General features: G+C 33.8%; 2 protein-coding genes across 2 annotated transcripts; one reads left to right on the top strand and one right to left on the bottom strand.

Annotated features, from left to right (window-relative positions):
• Positions 1 to 1785: 1785 nt before the first annotated feature.
• Positions 1786 to 11434, bottom strand: LOC133289162 (bZIP transcription factor 16). Its single transcript, XM_061487032.1, has 13 exons — positions 11164 to 11434; positions 10564 to 10674; positions 10421 to 10477; positions 10252 to 10326; positions 8930 to 9019; positions 8773 to 8832; positions 8475 to 8644; positions 6372 to 6426; positions 5631 to 5673; positions 5218 to 5504; positions 3322 to 3399; positions 3104 to 3229; positions 1786 to 2182 (listed from the first exon to the last, which is right to left on the bottom strand). Exons 2-13 carry the CDS (start codon positions 10630 to 10632, stop codon positions 2066 to 2068), a joined length of 1227 nt encoding a protein of 408 aa, XP_061343016.1. The 5' UTR covers positions 10633 to 10674; positions 11164 to 11434; the 3' UTR covers positions 1786 to 2065.
• A 4350-nt stretch (positions 11435 to 15784) lies between these two features.
• LOC133289166 (uncharacterized) lies at positions 15785 to 17600 on the top strand. The gene has a single exon (XM_061487038.1). The coding sequence runs from the start codon at positions 15785 to 15787 to the stop codon at positions 17396 to 17398; it is 1614 nt and encodes a 537-aa protein (XP_061343022.1). The 3' UTR covers positions 17399 to 17600.
• Positions 17601 to 17875: the final 275 nt, after the last annotated feature.

Raw genomic sequence — 17875 nt, 5'->3', positions numbered from 1 at the left:
AAATTAGAGAAGGTTATATTAATAATTTTTTCCGTTTAAAAATTCTTACAAGTCAAATCTTAATCGTTAATTTATGTTAATTTAATCGTTATAATTTATTGGATTATATTTATTTATTAATTATTAATTCTTAAAATTATTATTTTTAGATAATCATGTATAAACTACGGTTAGCAAAATCATAAATTTGTCCAATTAATACATTGATTTTTGTGCTTACTTTTTCTTATTTTTTTTTTAAAAAAAAACATGTGGGCCCATTGGTTGTTTCGTGTCTAACAGAAAAAATTTATGATTTCATGTAACATAACCCTCGTTTTCCCCGTCATGTATTCACCTTTGTTAGTTACATGTTTGTGTTAAATTCCTTTTTAAGACCTTGTTCATAACACCATATTGTTGCCATGCAACTTTTATATATCTGTTCATTATTATTGTTATTATTATTATTATCTATCAATTCATTAATCATTCGTCTTATGTGATTTAAGCGGTGTAAGATTACATAGGCAATAAAACTCTTCTTAAATTGAAACAATCTCTTATCAGTTAATCAACTTACATGCATGATGATAATATAGTTAATGTTACCAAGTTTTAACACAATTACATTTACGGACCTTCAATTCAAAACTTAAATTGAAAGAATCTCTTATGAGTTGATCCATTTCCATGATAGTAATATAGTTAATGTTATTAATAAATAATAGGTGGATATTGTCAATAGTTAAAATTGAATAAGTATTATCTTAATATGGTGTATGTTACCAAGAAATTGTCTTTTCTCTATCATGGTTTTCTAGCAAATTTCTTTCCAAAATTAATGAACTTCAGTATTTTTCCCCCCGTCGATAATGTTGGTGTTCTTGACGCATTTATTGATTCTTTTCTTTCTTTTTTTGACACTTCTTAATATTATCACGTGTTACGTATTTTCACGAGCCGAAAATTTTACATGTGTCAATTAATAAAAAAATTTAATCCAAATGATAGGACTCTTAAATTATTAGTAATTTAAACATAAATTTTTTAAGATAATTTTTTTATGAATTTTATCTTTAGATTTTTTTTATTCCGTTAATATATGTATTTGATATTTATCCCGAATTCTTCCTAATCACTCTATTAGATAAACTTGTCTATATTTTTTCTAAAAAAAAAAAAAAAAAACTGTATGCAAATATAATAATTACAATAACTTTTTTACCAATTCAAAATATAAACGAATTATTTTTTATTTAAAATTTATGCTATAAACCATAATTCACCTTATCCCAACTTCAAGAAATGAATTAGAAAAAGCAATTAGGGTTGACACATTTAACGGAACCTTCTGCATATTCAAACTAAGGCTTTGGTTCGATTGTAGGATTTTTTTCTTTAGGTAGGCGAAGTGTTATTTCACCGTAAATTCTAATTGAAGTTAATGGGATTTATTGGTCTTGCAAGGGAGGTGCATTCCCCTAATCTGATTTTTTTTTTCATTGATATTAAAAAAATGAAAGAAAAAAAAATGAAAAAACAGATGGAAGGCTAAACTACAGTTTGATCCCACAGAACAATTTAATGACTCAATTGAAACTCACGAAAACGAACCAAGGATCAGCAAACCACAACCAAAATGACTTAAATGAGGCATTATGGCATTAGAACCATGTAAAACAAGACTAGGTTTCACCAGGATAAGAGGCTTCTTATGAAGCAGAGAATTCAGAGAGATTTCTTCTTTCCTTTATTTTTCTGATGAATTATTTGCACAGGAAATCATATAATGGACAACACCCAAATTCATTAACTATATTGCTTAATGCGAACACTAACTTTTGAAGCTGCAGATAAGGTATGACACATAATTCACACACTACATACAATCCAGGTTGTTTTTGAATGGGAAAAAAAATGCCAAATTAGGAATGAGGGATCATGTAACATTTAACAGATCTTAAGACTATAAATGGTCAGCTTTAATACAATTTAAACTACAAGCTATCCAAAACAAGATTGGCTCTTGCTAATAAGTTAGGTTATATCTTCCTGAAATGCGGCATGCACTGGTAACTATATCCTAATGAGCACCCTGCACAGCCTCTGTCTCATCACTCTGTTGAGTGTCATTACCCACATGCTGATCATTCCTGCCAGACTTAACATCATCGTTCCCAGGTAGTTCCCCAAGTCTCTCCTGTAGATTATATTGTACATTAGTCAGACAGCATGGCCAGCTTCACAAAAATCATTTCAGATACTAAGAAGAAATTGTAGAAGACTACTGTAGAATGATGAGTTAAAACAGTCATATTAGTCCATCTAGGCTACTAGGCTTATCTACTTTGTTTGCTGAATCAACATTCAAATGTGTAACCTATGTTTGCAAGCAGGTATCGAACAGAACACAGAACTGGCAAGACTGCTTATCAATTTGAAAACGAGATCATAACCAAATATCAAAAGCATATATTATATGTTTAAATGGGAGATAAGGAGGAGAGGAGGAGAAAAGTTGCCCAAACCCTTATGAGGGTGGAGAGGAGGAAATATTCCCCCTCAAACCCCAAGAGTTCTTCCCTATCAATTTTGGAAATAATGAGGGGAAAGTGTTTATTTTAAATTATATAATAAAATTACTCCCCATTAAATCCCGACTAGCGAGGGAGGGGTAAGGATAATCCTTATATGCAGCCTTACCCTTACATATTTGTAAAAAGACTATTTTTCGAATTTGAACTCGTGGCTATTCAATCACAAAAATGCAACATTACTATAACTCCAGACCCGCTCTCTAGTACCTCCTATTTTATTTTGGAAATTTTTCCCGCAGTTCATCGATTAATTGACTAATTAGGTCGAGTCGGGCAAGACCACAAGGGTATCAAAGCTCTTCCTACCAAATTTTTAATACAGCTGCATAACCCTATGCCAGTTGATCCACGTACTTGGTGATTATACCCCCTACTTTAACTCCCAAACAAGGGATTCTCTGAGTTCCCCACCCTCCTTTCTTAATCAATCAAACAAGAGGGAGTAACTCCCCTTCCAACGCCTTTTTTGATTCCTTCCTTTTAAGAACTTCCAATCATAGCAATATAAGATTTTTTAACATCACCTTGAGAGCTGCATTCTCAGAGAGTAGCTGCTCATACTCACTCCTGATACGACTTACTTCTGACCGGAGAGAAGCATTTTCTTCTTTCAAAACATCAGCACGCTGAGCTAGCTCATCACACTCGGCCTGAAAACAGCACGCTCAAACAGGAATTAGACATGTGACAATTATGAACAAGCAACCACAGAAGGAAAAGGCTACAGGTTACTCTCCATCACCTGCTTGCGCAACCTGGACCTGCGAGCAGATTCCCTGTTAGACTGCTTACGCCTTTGTCTTTTAAGCTCTCTTTCATCCTAAAAGTTAACCGCAATTAAAATAAGAGGTGTAAAGAAAGTAATCATGCAACAATAAATCTTTAAAATGAAAACTAAGACAAACGTTAAAAGAAGTACTGCAAGTCACCGAGGCCATTCACAAAATAAAAGAAGCAAGTATTATTTCCCAGGTGAAAGTCTCAAATAAGGCAATGGGTAGTCCAAACCTTAAACACTGGTTACCTATTAATTCTCTATCTGAAAAGGGGATCAGCGAAAATGCTTGGAAAGAAACTTAATGAAAATTAATTCTAATCAGGAACAATATGACATAAACAAACAATGAGGCAGGCATGAGAAAACGGGAAAAAAAAAAAAAAAAAACAACAACTACAACGAAGAATGAAGCTTGAGGAAGAAAATGATAAAATCTTATACTCCTAAACACTCAGGTCAAGATGCCAATCAGGCACAGATGCTACAGTGAAACCTACGCTCCAGGGGGAACAGATCAATTCATCTATGCTCATCAATTACTTAAAATGCTCTACATGCCGATTATGACACTGCAAACACTCAATTGACAACACGTTAAGAAGGTGCCACCTATCCATGTAAAACAGTTTACAACTCCATATCAGCCCAAGGTAAAAACCCAAGCAGACAATTTCTAGCACAAATCAGGAAGCACTAAAAACAATTCATCTAAGGACAAAACAGATACCAAGCAAACAAAATTCTCAAAAACTTATTCTGCATAGATTCCAAAGAGCTCTTCATGAAAGGTCCTATATCTTCATGATCAAAAACCACCGTATAAAATAAAAAACCAACTGTATATATCTCCTTGTTACCTGACTTCTTTCAGCATTAAACTTCTTAACCCAACATGCTAAAAGACAAAATGATTTAGCAAAGGACTTACTAATTCAGTACTAGTACTACCCCCACAAACATGTTTGGAACAATTGCCACAATTTCCAGGGAAGTATTCAGGTAAAGCACACAAGCCTTAATGAGGCGAAGTTTGCATCTACTATCTGTAACAAACTAAGTAATCCAACAAGCTAAACAATAAATTGGCTTTGCTAGAGATTAATAATTAAATACTACAGAACCATGCTTTTAACGAGTACCACAATGATATAAACACTTTCTCTACAAGAATACAACCTTTATGGGGAAAAGTTTGTACCTACCAAAGTCTAAATGGTCAGCGGCAGATTAAGCCCTCAATCAATGCCAATATGTATAACGAATAAATACATTTAGTTAAAACCAAGGGATATCTTAATGTGGAAATTATGAGGCATGTGCTTAATTTACTAACACAGGTTCACAGTTTGAAAGGCGATCAGAAAATTGCCAAATATACAGCATAAATGTTGGTTACAAGCACAAATGGATAGCCGAAATACATGCCAAGACTTAAAATTCAATATTTACTCAGAATAACTATTATATATGTCGCTGTAATTGCAAGCAGTGTTGCCATATGCCCATATCAAGCTTAATATTGATTACCACATATGGCCAGTCACGAACTTTAAATTCTCCAACTATTTTTTCATCCTACAACTTAGGATCCTATTCCATTGCACAAATTTATCTCCTTTTAGTCTTTTCAGTAAATAGTGATCATTTCGAAGATGTAGTTTAAGTCTACAAACCTCCAGCATGCCCTCTCATCATGTGTCACAGGCAAAGAACAAATGTTATGAACTTCAAAATTAGGGCATCAATTATGTATATTCAAAAAGGTAAACCAATTAATTTTTTCTACATGATCTGGTTCGTTGAACAGCCATGCTCTGTTACCAAGGCAATAGACATCATTATTCTGTTGTCAAAATTAACCTGTAGCCAAAGTTGTGACTGAACACTATCCCGCGATCCAGCAGTAACCATCCCTCCAGCAACTGCAGTAGATGGAACCTTTCCACGCAGTGCAGGGATGTTGGATGAAGTTGGTGTGCCCCAATAATCCATTCCTATATTTAAGTTTGTTGTGGGACCAGGAACAGCTCCAGGAGCACCACTGGCAGACATAGGTATGACAGACATAGTTTGATTAACCACAGTATGAGGTGTATTAAGTCCCCCATTTTGAGTATGCACCGAACTGCCATTCTGAGATGGTTCATCTGTTATTCAATAGAAAAAAGGTACATTTCAGCTGTACCCACACATACATTATGGGTTTACATATAGCACTAAATAATAGAAAGTTAGAAATTAAATTTAAACAGCAGAAGGTAACCATGTCAAACCTTCAAAAGAATCCTGCCTGCCCCCTGATTTCAATTGAGAGTCCTATAAAATACAGAGAAATAAATACCTATGATAATTGCCTAGCCATTGAAGAGCACAAAACAAAAATAATTTATTTAGGGCATCATCCAGAAAATTTAGTCAATTGAGCATCCAAAAAACATGAGCAGCATGAGCTATGCAAGTCATTTACTGCACCCAACTTCTGGTGCTTAAACACATTTAGGAAATAACAACATTGAACATCCATTAGTGCTTTATGCTGTTTTGTGACAAAAAAATTTACAAAGCCTCATAATACTTTATGCTGTTTTATAACAAACTTTTAATAAGCTACACAAACTCTCCTCATTTTCTCAGACTTTCAATACAATGCTTTTTGATTTCCTTGTTTTTAAAGACGCAAACAAAAAATTTCAGAAGTCATTGAATGCTTATGCCACCATAACATTATCCATACTAGGTAAATAACAGTTCTTATTCTGAAGAATGTGATAATTAAATGCTGCTGTCAGGATAGTAATCCTACAGGAATTATATTTCGGCAGTATAGAAAGAGTAACTCCAGTGTCTCCAGTTTTAGCCCTTACATTACTCCAAACTTTGCTAAATAAACATATTCTTTTCACCTCTTTTTACATATCTTATACTCCTTAAAATTTATAAATACTGCAAAGATAAGTGTTCATGGACAAATATGGACAATATAGTAGCAAATTGACAACTGTCACTGAACTTACATTCTGAGAATTTGCATCACTTCCTTCACTAGTACCTTCACTTGCACTCTCACCACTGCAAATCCAAGATTTCCCATCAGCACTATGCAATCACAAATGGTAAGCTAACATAATCAACAGGCTCAGAAAAATAAACCATTGACAAACATAATATTATATTTTCTGTTGTTGACAGGACAATGCAGCCACAAGATTGGTCAAAAAACACCAAATCGAGTAACTCTGTGGGTCCATAGGCATTAGAAGATAAATATTAAATGCAACTTTTGTATTCTAGAAGTTAAAATATACAAAAAAATGGTCCAACGAAATTCTAAAATAAAGCTTTCAAACTTAAAACTGCAATAAATCAAATAAAAAATTTAAAAGCAGGACGCCAATGAAGGAAACACCAACTTCACGGAGTTCTAGTTTCTTTAATCCCAACTAGACAGTACATCATATTTTGGAATCCCTAGGTCATTTACTATAGCAGTTCAGATAATACTAGGCTCTGAAAGGCTGCAACTACATCACACATCATGCTAAGCCTAAAGGGGTTGCTTCGTTCAAACAAAACCATACAATTTTCTAGCTTTATTTCCATGATCTGGAATAACAGAAAAGCAAGACTACAGAGTTGATCAATTTAAAAGTTCAGTCTTTATCACACAATAGGGATATGGATGTTAATGTTACCAATAATACTAAGACAGCAAAAAGGATAGAAGTTCACATTCACTCCTCCAGTTCTAAGGCCAAGAATTTGCTCTTGTACATGTCACACTATGATGAGCTCTATTTGGTACATATAACTTAGACCTTCAAATAAGTATTAGATCATTCCACATGTAGAGAAACAATAACTATGATGGTGACATATCATGGCAAAATGCTATTCCATGTCAACAAGTTGGCAATTAGCAGGACATTTGGGAGCGAAGTGTGCCTCTCTTTGGCCATGCTGAATACTTTGATTCATTGTTATCAAAATTGCGTTTTATATCATAGGATCGTTCGATCCTGTGATTTTTTACCCCAAAAACGATTCAATTCGGAATAGGATCAATATGAAGTGGGATCAAAGGGGAAAATCATAAAATCGGTGGGCACGTATGCGATAAAAAAAAAAAAATTCCAGTTACCAAACCCGTGATCCAGAATAAATTAAAAGGTTAAAAAACTAATTTCGTTAGAGTAGAAACCCTATTTCGGCGATTTCCCTTTCGTCTATGATGACCTTCTGTGATTTTCCTTTCTTCTGCGACCTTCGACCGTTGTCTGCAACGTGACCTTCTCCTACATTCTGTGACCGCTGATTCTGTGCCTGGTTTTGCATCTTCTACGACCTTCAATTGGGTTCTTCTACAGTTCTAGCGTTTGGCTTCAATCTACTGGTAGTGTTTTTTTCCATATTAGATTTTTATTTGAAGGATAAAGTAGGTTTTCTCCTTTTATTTTATTTTTCTTTCTTCCACCGTTTGGTATCCGTGTACTTGGTTCACCCTATTATTTTTTTATTTTTTTCATAGTCAGCCACGTGGTGTCAAAAATGCCCAATGCCTATGACTAAAAATGTCCCTATAATATTTTGACTAAAAATGTCCCTATAATATTTTGACTAAAATTGCCCCTAAAAGTGTGAAAACTCCCTTGTTAGTGTAAGGAATTGTTTGCCATATGCTATTACATTTTAAAATGCCCATAACTAAAAGATCTACTTGCTAAACAAGCCCCAATTAATATTTTGAATTTTCAAGTATAACAACAAGCCAATTTTAAATGGAAAAAAATTCAAATTTAATATTTGTTTATGTATCAATGTAAATATGCAATTTGTATTCTTGGATACATTTAGAGTTTTTATATGCATAAATATTACTTTTAAAGGTAATGTAAATATTATTTTATATGTATAAATATTATTAAATATGTATAAATATTATTTTTTTTATAATTAAAACTAAAACAGTAAGATCTTACGATTCGTGTCAATCTCACAATTTATGATCTTGCTACCCCCTTCCGATCTAAGGTAAGGTCTCGATCTTGAGAACCTTGCTTTGATTCAAATAAGAGGAGAAATAATTCAATAAGGAGATTGATCAACACTCCAGATATTACCTCTTTGAATGAATTCCATTAGCAGATGTCCCTTGTGTTTTACCATGTTCATTATTTTTCCCTGTAATCATATTCAAACTACCCAAACTTCCTTTTGATCGTTTGATTGGCAATTTTTCCTTCACCTCAGGAGGCTTACCATCAGCTTCCATGCTGCCAGGAGTATTTCCCTGCATGTAAACTCATAGGTTACTTTTTCATTACTTGGATAAGTAAAAGTCCTGCACAGAAGAGGGAAAAGACAGCAACAAAGAAAGAAAGAGAATGAGCACAAAAATGCAGAAAGGGAAAAACTCACTGAAGCCTCAGCAATCCCGTTTGGAGAAGGCATGGCAAAAGGACTAAAAGGATAAGATCCCTGTATAAGTTTGAGATAATTGGCAAACAGTCGCTTGTGAAATAGTGATTCAATAACAATATGATAACTTCAAGAAAGCATAGTTTACAAAGAATACCGGAGGCATTGATGGATGAGCATATATGCCACCATGGGGATACATTGCAACATAGGGATGTGGTGGAGTACCATAGGGAGGAATAATATGCTGTAAATAGAAACTTAATCAATGAACCAGAGGAAACATGAGGTAGAATTCAAACCAGACATTTCCTAGGGTTAGTGGAGTTACGCATAGAGTAGTTGCAGTAACAGTAGAGCACTATAGAAAGAACAACAAATGATAACCAAAGAAAAAAATTCGTTAACCATGACCAAAATCTTGAAAATTCATGTTGCAGAGGTAAGAATAGTTCTTTAATGCCCCTAACTAGGAAGTTCAAGCCTACCCTTGCTTAAGACATGTAACAAATTAGGGTCATTACTAATCATAACATACACATATTGGTGAAGCATTATTTCTAAAGAGATACTACCCCTAACGATTAGATAACAAAGTGTCAAATTACTATATATTAACCAAACAGTAACTTTTCATGCTATAAACCCCCATTGCTTTGATTCCATCTTTATGACTATCACCATCAATCGAGACTACAAATACAATCATCATCATCATCATCCACTAACCAGCCCACCATCACCAGTGCCACTGCCAAATCTTAGTTGATATCCCGCAACCATCATGCTGACCCCCATCACCACCATCGTCAAAGCTTAACTACTTAAGTTGCCATTGATGCCCAACCCAAACACATGCCACCACTAAAGAGATAGTGAATTTACTAAAGTTGAAACAGTTTCATAATCACTTTCACTCTGCACACTCATTCCATACAATCCTGAAACAGTCTGCATGACACACATATAGTCAATTTGTGAAAAAGATTATTCACAACCCCTAATTCCTAGCAATTAACATAGTAATATAGGGGTTATACTAATGCTTGTTTGAATATAATACAAAGAATGGTAAACTGGGGATCTGGCTGAGCAGGCAAACAAATAGTAATAAAAATCCTCACCCATGAATATAATCAGGCTCAAATACAAAATACACTTGCTAGCTGCAATCAAATCAAGGAAAATTTCTTTTTATTGGTGTACTTTCCAATTTTATTTACTGATAACAGTTTAAATATCCACAAAATATCTCATAATATCACTATTGTATGTAGAATATTTTATATTATGTTAGATGATATCTTAAGAGTGGTTTCCATATTTCATTATATTGCATGATTTGTTTCCTTATTTAATTAGGATCCGAAAACTAATATTAATTATCAACATTAATAAGCAATAATACAAGGTTAATTTATAATATTCTACACTATCATGCGCATAAGATTGGGCATTCATAATGTAAGTGACAACTACCTGGACACCCCACATATAAGGGTGAGCTTGGGGACTTGATGCCAAGAACCCATGTGGAGGCATAGGAGAGTATGCCTATAAAATGAGGGAGCTGGGTGAATCAAAATCTAATCTTGACAGTAAAATAAAATGATATGCCAATGCCAATAAAGACTTTTTCATTGAAAACCTGAAAGCTGGACCAATCAGGATTAATTGTTCCAGTGTTGGTGGTTGAAGACTGTTCCTGGAAAAACAACAAATGTTGCTGGCATTACACAAAAAGTAACACTAACTGTCAACATAGATAAAACAAAAGAAACCTAGTTAGACCTGTGATGTAGGTGGCGGCGTCTTTGACTCCTTCTCTTTTGGGGCTTTGTCCATTTCACTGCTGCCCATACTTTTATAACCGTATCTTACAGAAATATACACTAAACCATTCTGCACCATAAACATAACTTACGTTACAAGACAGCTTAAGAGACACCATTCTCCTTCAAAGCTCACAACCAAATTCCACCACTGTAAAGTTAAGCATGTCAGACAAAACGCTTCAAGCAGATGCTTCTATGTTGAATTACTCTACAAAGTTACAATCTTTATATGGCATGTATGGGTTGTACCAACAGGAATGAGCCAATATTAGTCCTTTTCCCCTCCCAATCAATGCAAAATCATCCAAAAATCCAATTTTTGATGTTGCCCTATGTTATCTCCAAACCCAACATGGCACCTATAAGTCCTGTTCACCCCTATAATAACTCTTCCTACATTAATCTCTACCAAAATTGACAAAGCAAAAATAACAGAGCTCAGAAAACAAAGATGAAACCAAGGAAAACAAATTGAAATTCGTACATCTCAACAAGCTAGCAATATGAATAATTCAATTTGATTAATGGCAAATAAAGCTGAGAATTTTCAAATTACCGCTCAGAGAGAGACTGGGGATCCTCCACAGCTGGAGCAGAAGCAAAATCAAAACCTGATCTGCGGACGATGACGAAAACAAACAAAAGGCGCAACAACTAAATTCTTGGGGAGAAAATGGCAAGAAGAATGGAATTCCTGCTGCTCGGGGAATTTATTTGGGAAAATATAGCAAAAATTTGATGTTGATTTTATTTAGGATTGGATGAGAAGGGAACAAGGAATTGGGGACAGATACAAAATTAGGGCTTGTTTGGTTAAGGTTAATGTTTTGTTTGGCTTTGGGTGTTCACGGAGAGGAACCCATGGGTCGTCGTATACTGTCGCTGTCCAGTGAGATTTTCGTGCCCATTTGGCACAGTCAGTGAAATCCCCCATTTACCCCCTCTGCCCACAGTTTTTTTATTTCCTTTTTTAAATTATTTTGCATCATATTTTTCGTCTTTTAATTCATTATTGGCAATTGCCATATTCGGTCCCAAAAATAAAAAAATTATGTATCCATCGCCTCTGAATTAATTCATCCTTGTAGCATAAGTAATTACCCGATCATTAATGCAATTGAGATATTGGATTATTGGATTATTAGTTCAATCAGTAAATCACATATTCAATTGTATGATTTGATAAGTATATGTAAATCTATAATTTATATTAAAAAATTATAAATATATTCAAATATTTATAAAAAATAATATTAATTTCAAATATTTTAATATGAAAAATAATAAATTACATATTATTATTTAACAAAGTAATGTTATTAAAACCGGCCCGGTCATTGACCCGGTCGAGCTACCGGGTCACTGGTTCAACCAGTGGGTCACTGGTTCAACCGCATGACCCGGTAATTATATGCAATTTTATAATTTATTTTAAAAAATTATAAACATACTCAAATATCTAAAAAATGATAAAAATTTCAAATATTTTAATACAAAAAATAATAAATCACATATTATTATCAAATAAAAAATCAAACAAAAATATAACGATCGTGATACGGGGATTTAGGTTCATAAAACGACATCTCTAATTATAAATTAATTCAAAATTTTATGCATAGTACATAATTGAGATAATATTAGTGTTGTAGGTACATAACTTACGTAAGTCAATAAGCAAAAAAATATTCAAATATGACTATTATGAATTTTTTTTAAAAAAAACAAATTTGAAATTTTTTTTTTGGGACCGAGCTGGGTTACCGGTTAACCGACCATGTCACCGGTTTTTATGAAAATTAGCCGGGTCGGACCGGGTCTGATGCATGGCCGATCCGTTGCTTCAACTGGTCCGGTTATATGACCGGTTTACCGGTTCCCGGGTCGGTCCGGTTTTAATAACTATGTAACAAAAGCTCAAACAAACATATAATGCTTGAGATACTGGTGCTTTGTATATGACATCTCTAGCTATAAGTTAAATTGAAATTTGTTACATAGTGCATAACCAAAATAATATTAATGTTTTAGATACTTAACCTATTTAAGTCAATAAATAACAAATCACTCAAATAATTCAAAAAAAACAAATCATTTGTAAATTTTAAAAAATGATATCTTTTATATATATTTTTTGGATTTTTTTTTTGTGAACTAGGTGGGGTTACTAATTGAACCGATTTGGTCATCAATTTTCTCAAAAACTAGTCGAGTCTCACCGTGCCTATTATTTGACCGATCCAAGATGAAAATCGGACTCATCGTGTGACTACTTTATCGATTGTTTGGTCCACCTGACCAGACCGGTTTGGTTTGTTCAACACTGAGCATAAGTATACATTTATCTTTTTCTTATGCCTTTATTACTTATTAAATAAATATAAATCTCTATGCAGGTAATCAGATAATTAAGTCAATACTATGCATAAACTTTTTTTCTTTAGTTGCCTTCTTGTATAGCTTTATTTGTAAAACAAAATTCAGTTTGTGTTTAGAAATTTATGATTAGCGAAATAACATAGTGGAATAAATTGGATTCTCTCTAAATTTTTATTAAATCAATTAAGAAAAATAATATACTTGTTAAAAATTGTAAAATCAATGGACACAACTATAAATAATTATAACATGGAAAACCCCTAATATATATTAAAAAAAAAGTTACGGATTATAGTCCATGAAAAATTCATACCATGTTTATAATATTCATAAAAAGGTTCAATTTTAACTCAATCGGGCTCAATTTGTACCCAATTCATTTTAACTAACTCTCAAGTGAAATAGGTTGATCATGAGTAGATGTGTAAATAGGTTGGGATTTGATTTAAATATATCATATTTATGTAAAATATGTTAGGTCTTACTTGGTCTGTTAAACTTGTGTTGGCTCAGATTATAAGTGCAGTTTGACTTATATTTAAAAAAAAAAAATTGACTTAGACCTGTTAGCCTGTTTAAACTTATTAGGCATTCAATAGTTAAAATAATATTACTTTATTATTCAAAATCATTAAAATAATTATTTTATTTAAAATAAATAATATAATATAAGTCGATTTGTAGACTTATATATCCGACACGTAAAAGAAAGTCTGGGTCTGTTTGATTGTGTTTTGGTTTTTTTGTTCTTAAAGCTGTTATGTAAAATAGTTATGGAAACAATTGTTTTCTATATATTTTTTTTTTTTGAAAATTAAAAATCAAAACAGAAAACAAAACAACTCATACATGTTCTCTAAATTTGATTTTAAAAACAAAAAAACAGTTATAGTTTTCAAAACATTTTTTACAAAACAGGTCTTACCAAACGAGTTTTTTAGTTTTTTGTTCTGAAAACTAAAAACCTGTTTTGCAAAACAGAAATCAAACAGAGCCTCTATAACTTGTTTTCTAAATAAGTTATTTTAAAAGCATGAGTCTTTTCTATTTGATAATATGTAATAGGCCGAGTCTGACTTTATATAAGTTGGACTGTAGGTTTTGTTGGATTGTCTGTCCCATTTACACCTTACATAGTCCAACTTATTTTATCACATTTAAGTGTGAGATTGCTTAAAAATACCTAACAAGTGTCTTTAGATTTGAAAATATAAATCCACAACTCGATATATTCTTTATATATGGAAGTTATGGGTTTACAAGGACCATAAATATAAGGGTTTTATTTCTTTTATGTTCCATAAGAGAATTTTTATTTTTTACATATAGAATAAATGATGGGACTCACTTTATTTAAAAAAAAAAAAAACAGAACACGAAAATCAAAATGAAAGTAAAAGAGAAAAATTATTTCATATTATATAAGAGAAATAAAACCCTAAACATAATACACTAAATCAAAATACTTTGTTTTCTCAAAAGAGTGGACTTGTTTCTCTTTTTCCATAACCAATGCATTAAAGTGTGGCAATGATCCGTAACTCTCTCTTCTCGTTTCTTTATTCAAAATATTTACTCTAGGCCGCATCCATGATACTATTACCACAAGGACTAAATTAGACAAAGACATCTGAAACATCTCTCCCGAGCTAGAAAAAACATTGTTGTAAACTTTTATTCGGCTCGGCCGGATCGACTTGAAATTCGGTGAATCAATTATCGTATCGATTCAGGTCAAACATTGAACTAATTATGTATCGGATCCGCTCAAACCTGGTGACTCAATTAGGTTATACATTTTTATACAAAAACCAAAATTATTTCATCTTGTTAGAAAAAATGTAGAACTCATTTTAATTTTTTTTTTTGTAATTTTATTTGCTAGTATACTCTTCTACAATGACCTCAAATTTCAGCTTCCAATATCGAAGCAATTTGCGAAACAATAAATCAAGAGAACGTGACATATGTCATTTTAATGTAAATGAATTTAAAAAATATGAATTCAATGTCACTGAGAAGTGTGCTTATGGGGATTATGAGATGCAATTTAAATTGACATAGTAATAGCCTACATTTTAATTTATTTATGTTTCATGAACTTGTAAAAGTGTGATTGGATAATTTTTGAACTTAATTAATGAATATTGTTTAACTCATTTTAGATATGGAGAATATAATAAAATTTATATATTCATATTCATATATATATTTTATATATTTATATATCCGGATCAACTAGTCCAACCAATGACTTACCTATCCGACCAATAACTTAATGATTCAATACCCCAATCGAATCGATGCCTAAGTCGGATTTAAGAACAGCAAAAAAGACTATGCAACCACAATATCGTATATCGTCATCCAATTTAATCCCTATTGCGGCCAATGACTTATAATTCCTTGATAAGAATTTAAATGATCAGTCAAAAAACATCATCTTAAATCTTAATATCTCGCGGTCATCAATTGTTCTATTGGAAATTTTTTACTAACTCCAATCTTTCGATCGTACAATCATCGGAGCTTACTTCATTATTATCTTCAACTCACTCGTTCAAGTAGAATACTGAATATACAGGTCAAAACAAAAACGGATTAGGTCCAATAATAACATAGGGTCAGGTCACAAACACATTTATAAATGAATAATAACCCGAATTCAATAAAAGAATTTTCAATTTTTTAATTCGGCCCATTGGACCATTTAGTTATGGGTCTGGCCCAGAACGCTGGATATCCATTTTTCCCCGAATCCAAAAACCCACCTCTCTGCAACTCATTGTCATCTTCCAATGGCAACAACAGAGGGAGAACGAGAAGGAGAAAAAGGAGAATCTCTGCGCCTCGAGGGTTTGGCAGAGGCGAAGTTCCAAAGCTCCAAGAATGAGAAACCAGTTCTGAAATACGCGAAGCGAGCAAAGCGCATTGAACGTGACCTCGACGGCGTCTCGGAGGAGAGGAACACTTTCTGGACGGCGTGCTCAACTTGCAGGCTCTTGCACCAGTTCGAGAGGAAGTACCTGGGTCATAAACTGGTTTGTCCTAGTTGCAATAAGAGTTTTAAGGCTGTAGAAGCGGTTCAGAATGATGGGTCGCAGAAAGAGGAAAAGAGGGTTAGGGGAAGGAGTGAGAGGTTGGAATTGAAAGAGAAGGTGTGTGTGGGTGTGGAAGGGAATGGGAGTGAGACGTTGGGGAGCTTTGTGTTGAGGAAGAAAATGGGTGGGGTTGAGAAATCGAGTGGCGTGAAAGGGAAAGTGGGTGGTGAAAAAGGTGGGAACTTTACAAGGAGGAGCAATGAAGTGGGAAAAGGGGGTTTGGAGAAGGAAGGAGATGGTGGAAGATTGAGGAAGAGAATGCGTACGGTTGGTGAAGTGTTGGAGAGGTCAAAACCCAAGGGGATTAAAACCGGGGAGGAAATGATGACATTAGCTGAATTTCAATCTGAAGTGAAGAGAAAGGCTCAGCAAAAGAATGTTAAGATGAAGGAAAAGGAAGAGGACAGAACAGAGAAGAGGAGCAGGCAAGGAGAGAGACTCCGGGGATTGAAAAATAATAAGGGTTTAGAGGTTGGGAAAGTGAGGATCTTGAAGAAGAGTGTGAAGCTAGCAATCAAGGAAAAGCATGAGGCTTCTGTGAAAAGAAAGGGATTGAGTCTTGAGAAGCATAGGGATTCTAGTGGAGGGGAATTGGATATTATGGCAGTTGTGGATTCGGATTTTTATGATTTTGACAAAGATAGAACTGAGAGAAGCTTTAAGAAAGGCCAAGTGTGGGCTGTGTATGATGATGATGATGGAATGCCTAGGCACTATGCCTTGATTGATGAAGCCATTTCAGCAAATCCTTTTGAAGTGAGAATAAGTTGGTTAGATCTACAGAACAATGGGGATGAAAAGATAATTAGTAGGGAGCAAATGGGGTTTCACATACCTTGTGGGAGATTTAAAGTTGCCAGGAAGGCTTCCATAAATTCAGTAAATATCTTTTCTCATGTTGTAGATTGTGACCGGGCAGCAAGTGAAGTTTACAAAATTTATCCCAAGAAAGGCTCAGTATGGGCACTTTATGGTGAGGCAACTCTTGATGCAGATGGAAGAAAAGTTGCAGTTGAGGGCAAGAGATATTATGACATTGTTGTATTTTTGACAAGTTACAGTGAGATGAATGGTCTGAGCATGGCATATCTTGAGAAGGTTGATGGTTACAAGACAGTATTTAAGAGACAAGAGATGGGAAGTCATGCTATTAGATTTCTTGGAAAGGACGACATCTGGTTAGTTTCTCATCAGATTCCTGCACGGAAGTTTTCTTGTAATGAGACTCCTGAACCGTTAAAAGACTGTTGGGAACTTGATCCTGCTTCACTTCCTTCAGATTTACTCACAATTGGTGGCATAGATAACTGAGGTTAGGAAACCTTTTTGATGATGAGACTCTGAATTTTTAAAGACTATTTGGAACTTGATTTTTGATCATACTTCAGTTCCTTCATATATACTTACTTTTGGATGGGTTAAATTAATGATCATAGGAAACTTTTGTCCAACAGAAAAAATGATCTTAGAAATCAAACTGATTTGTATAGCTTGACTTTGTTAAATATGGAGATTAAGGAGATGTACATGAATTATTATATTCTGCTTGATTAACTGTGCATATTTATCTATTTGTATAACTCTATAATCTAGTAACAGTTGTTATGGTGAAGCCATGCTATTGCTTTATTCAGTCTCCACTGATTGGGTGACAGTGATAAAAAGTATGAACATATTAGTACCTGTCATGGAAGTCCTCTGTGAGGACAATACGGCAGACTATTCAGATTTTAGTTCACTTCAAAGAACATGTTCACTAAAAACAGAATCGGATTCTGTGAACTGCTT

The sequence above is a fragment of the Gastrolobium bilobum genome, unplaced genomic scaffold (genome assembly GCF_033153095.1).
Source record: "Gastrolobium bilobum isolate Gb01-03AN ecotype WA unplaced genomic scaffold, APGP_CSIRO_Gbil_v1 utg10696, whole genome shotgun sequence".
Taxonomy (NCBI): Eukaryota; Viridiplantae; Streptophyta; class Magnoliopsida; order Fabales; family Fabaceae; genus Gastrolobium; species Gastrolobium bilobum.
The sequence above is the reverse complement of the archived record's forward strand: the minus strand, read 5'-3'. Positions and strand labels throughout refer to the sequence as shown.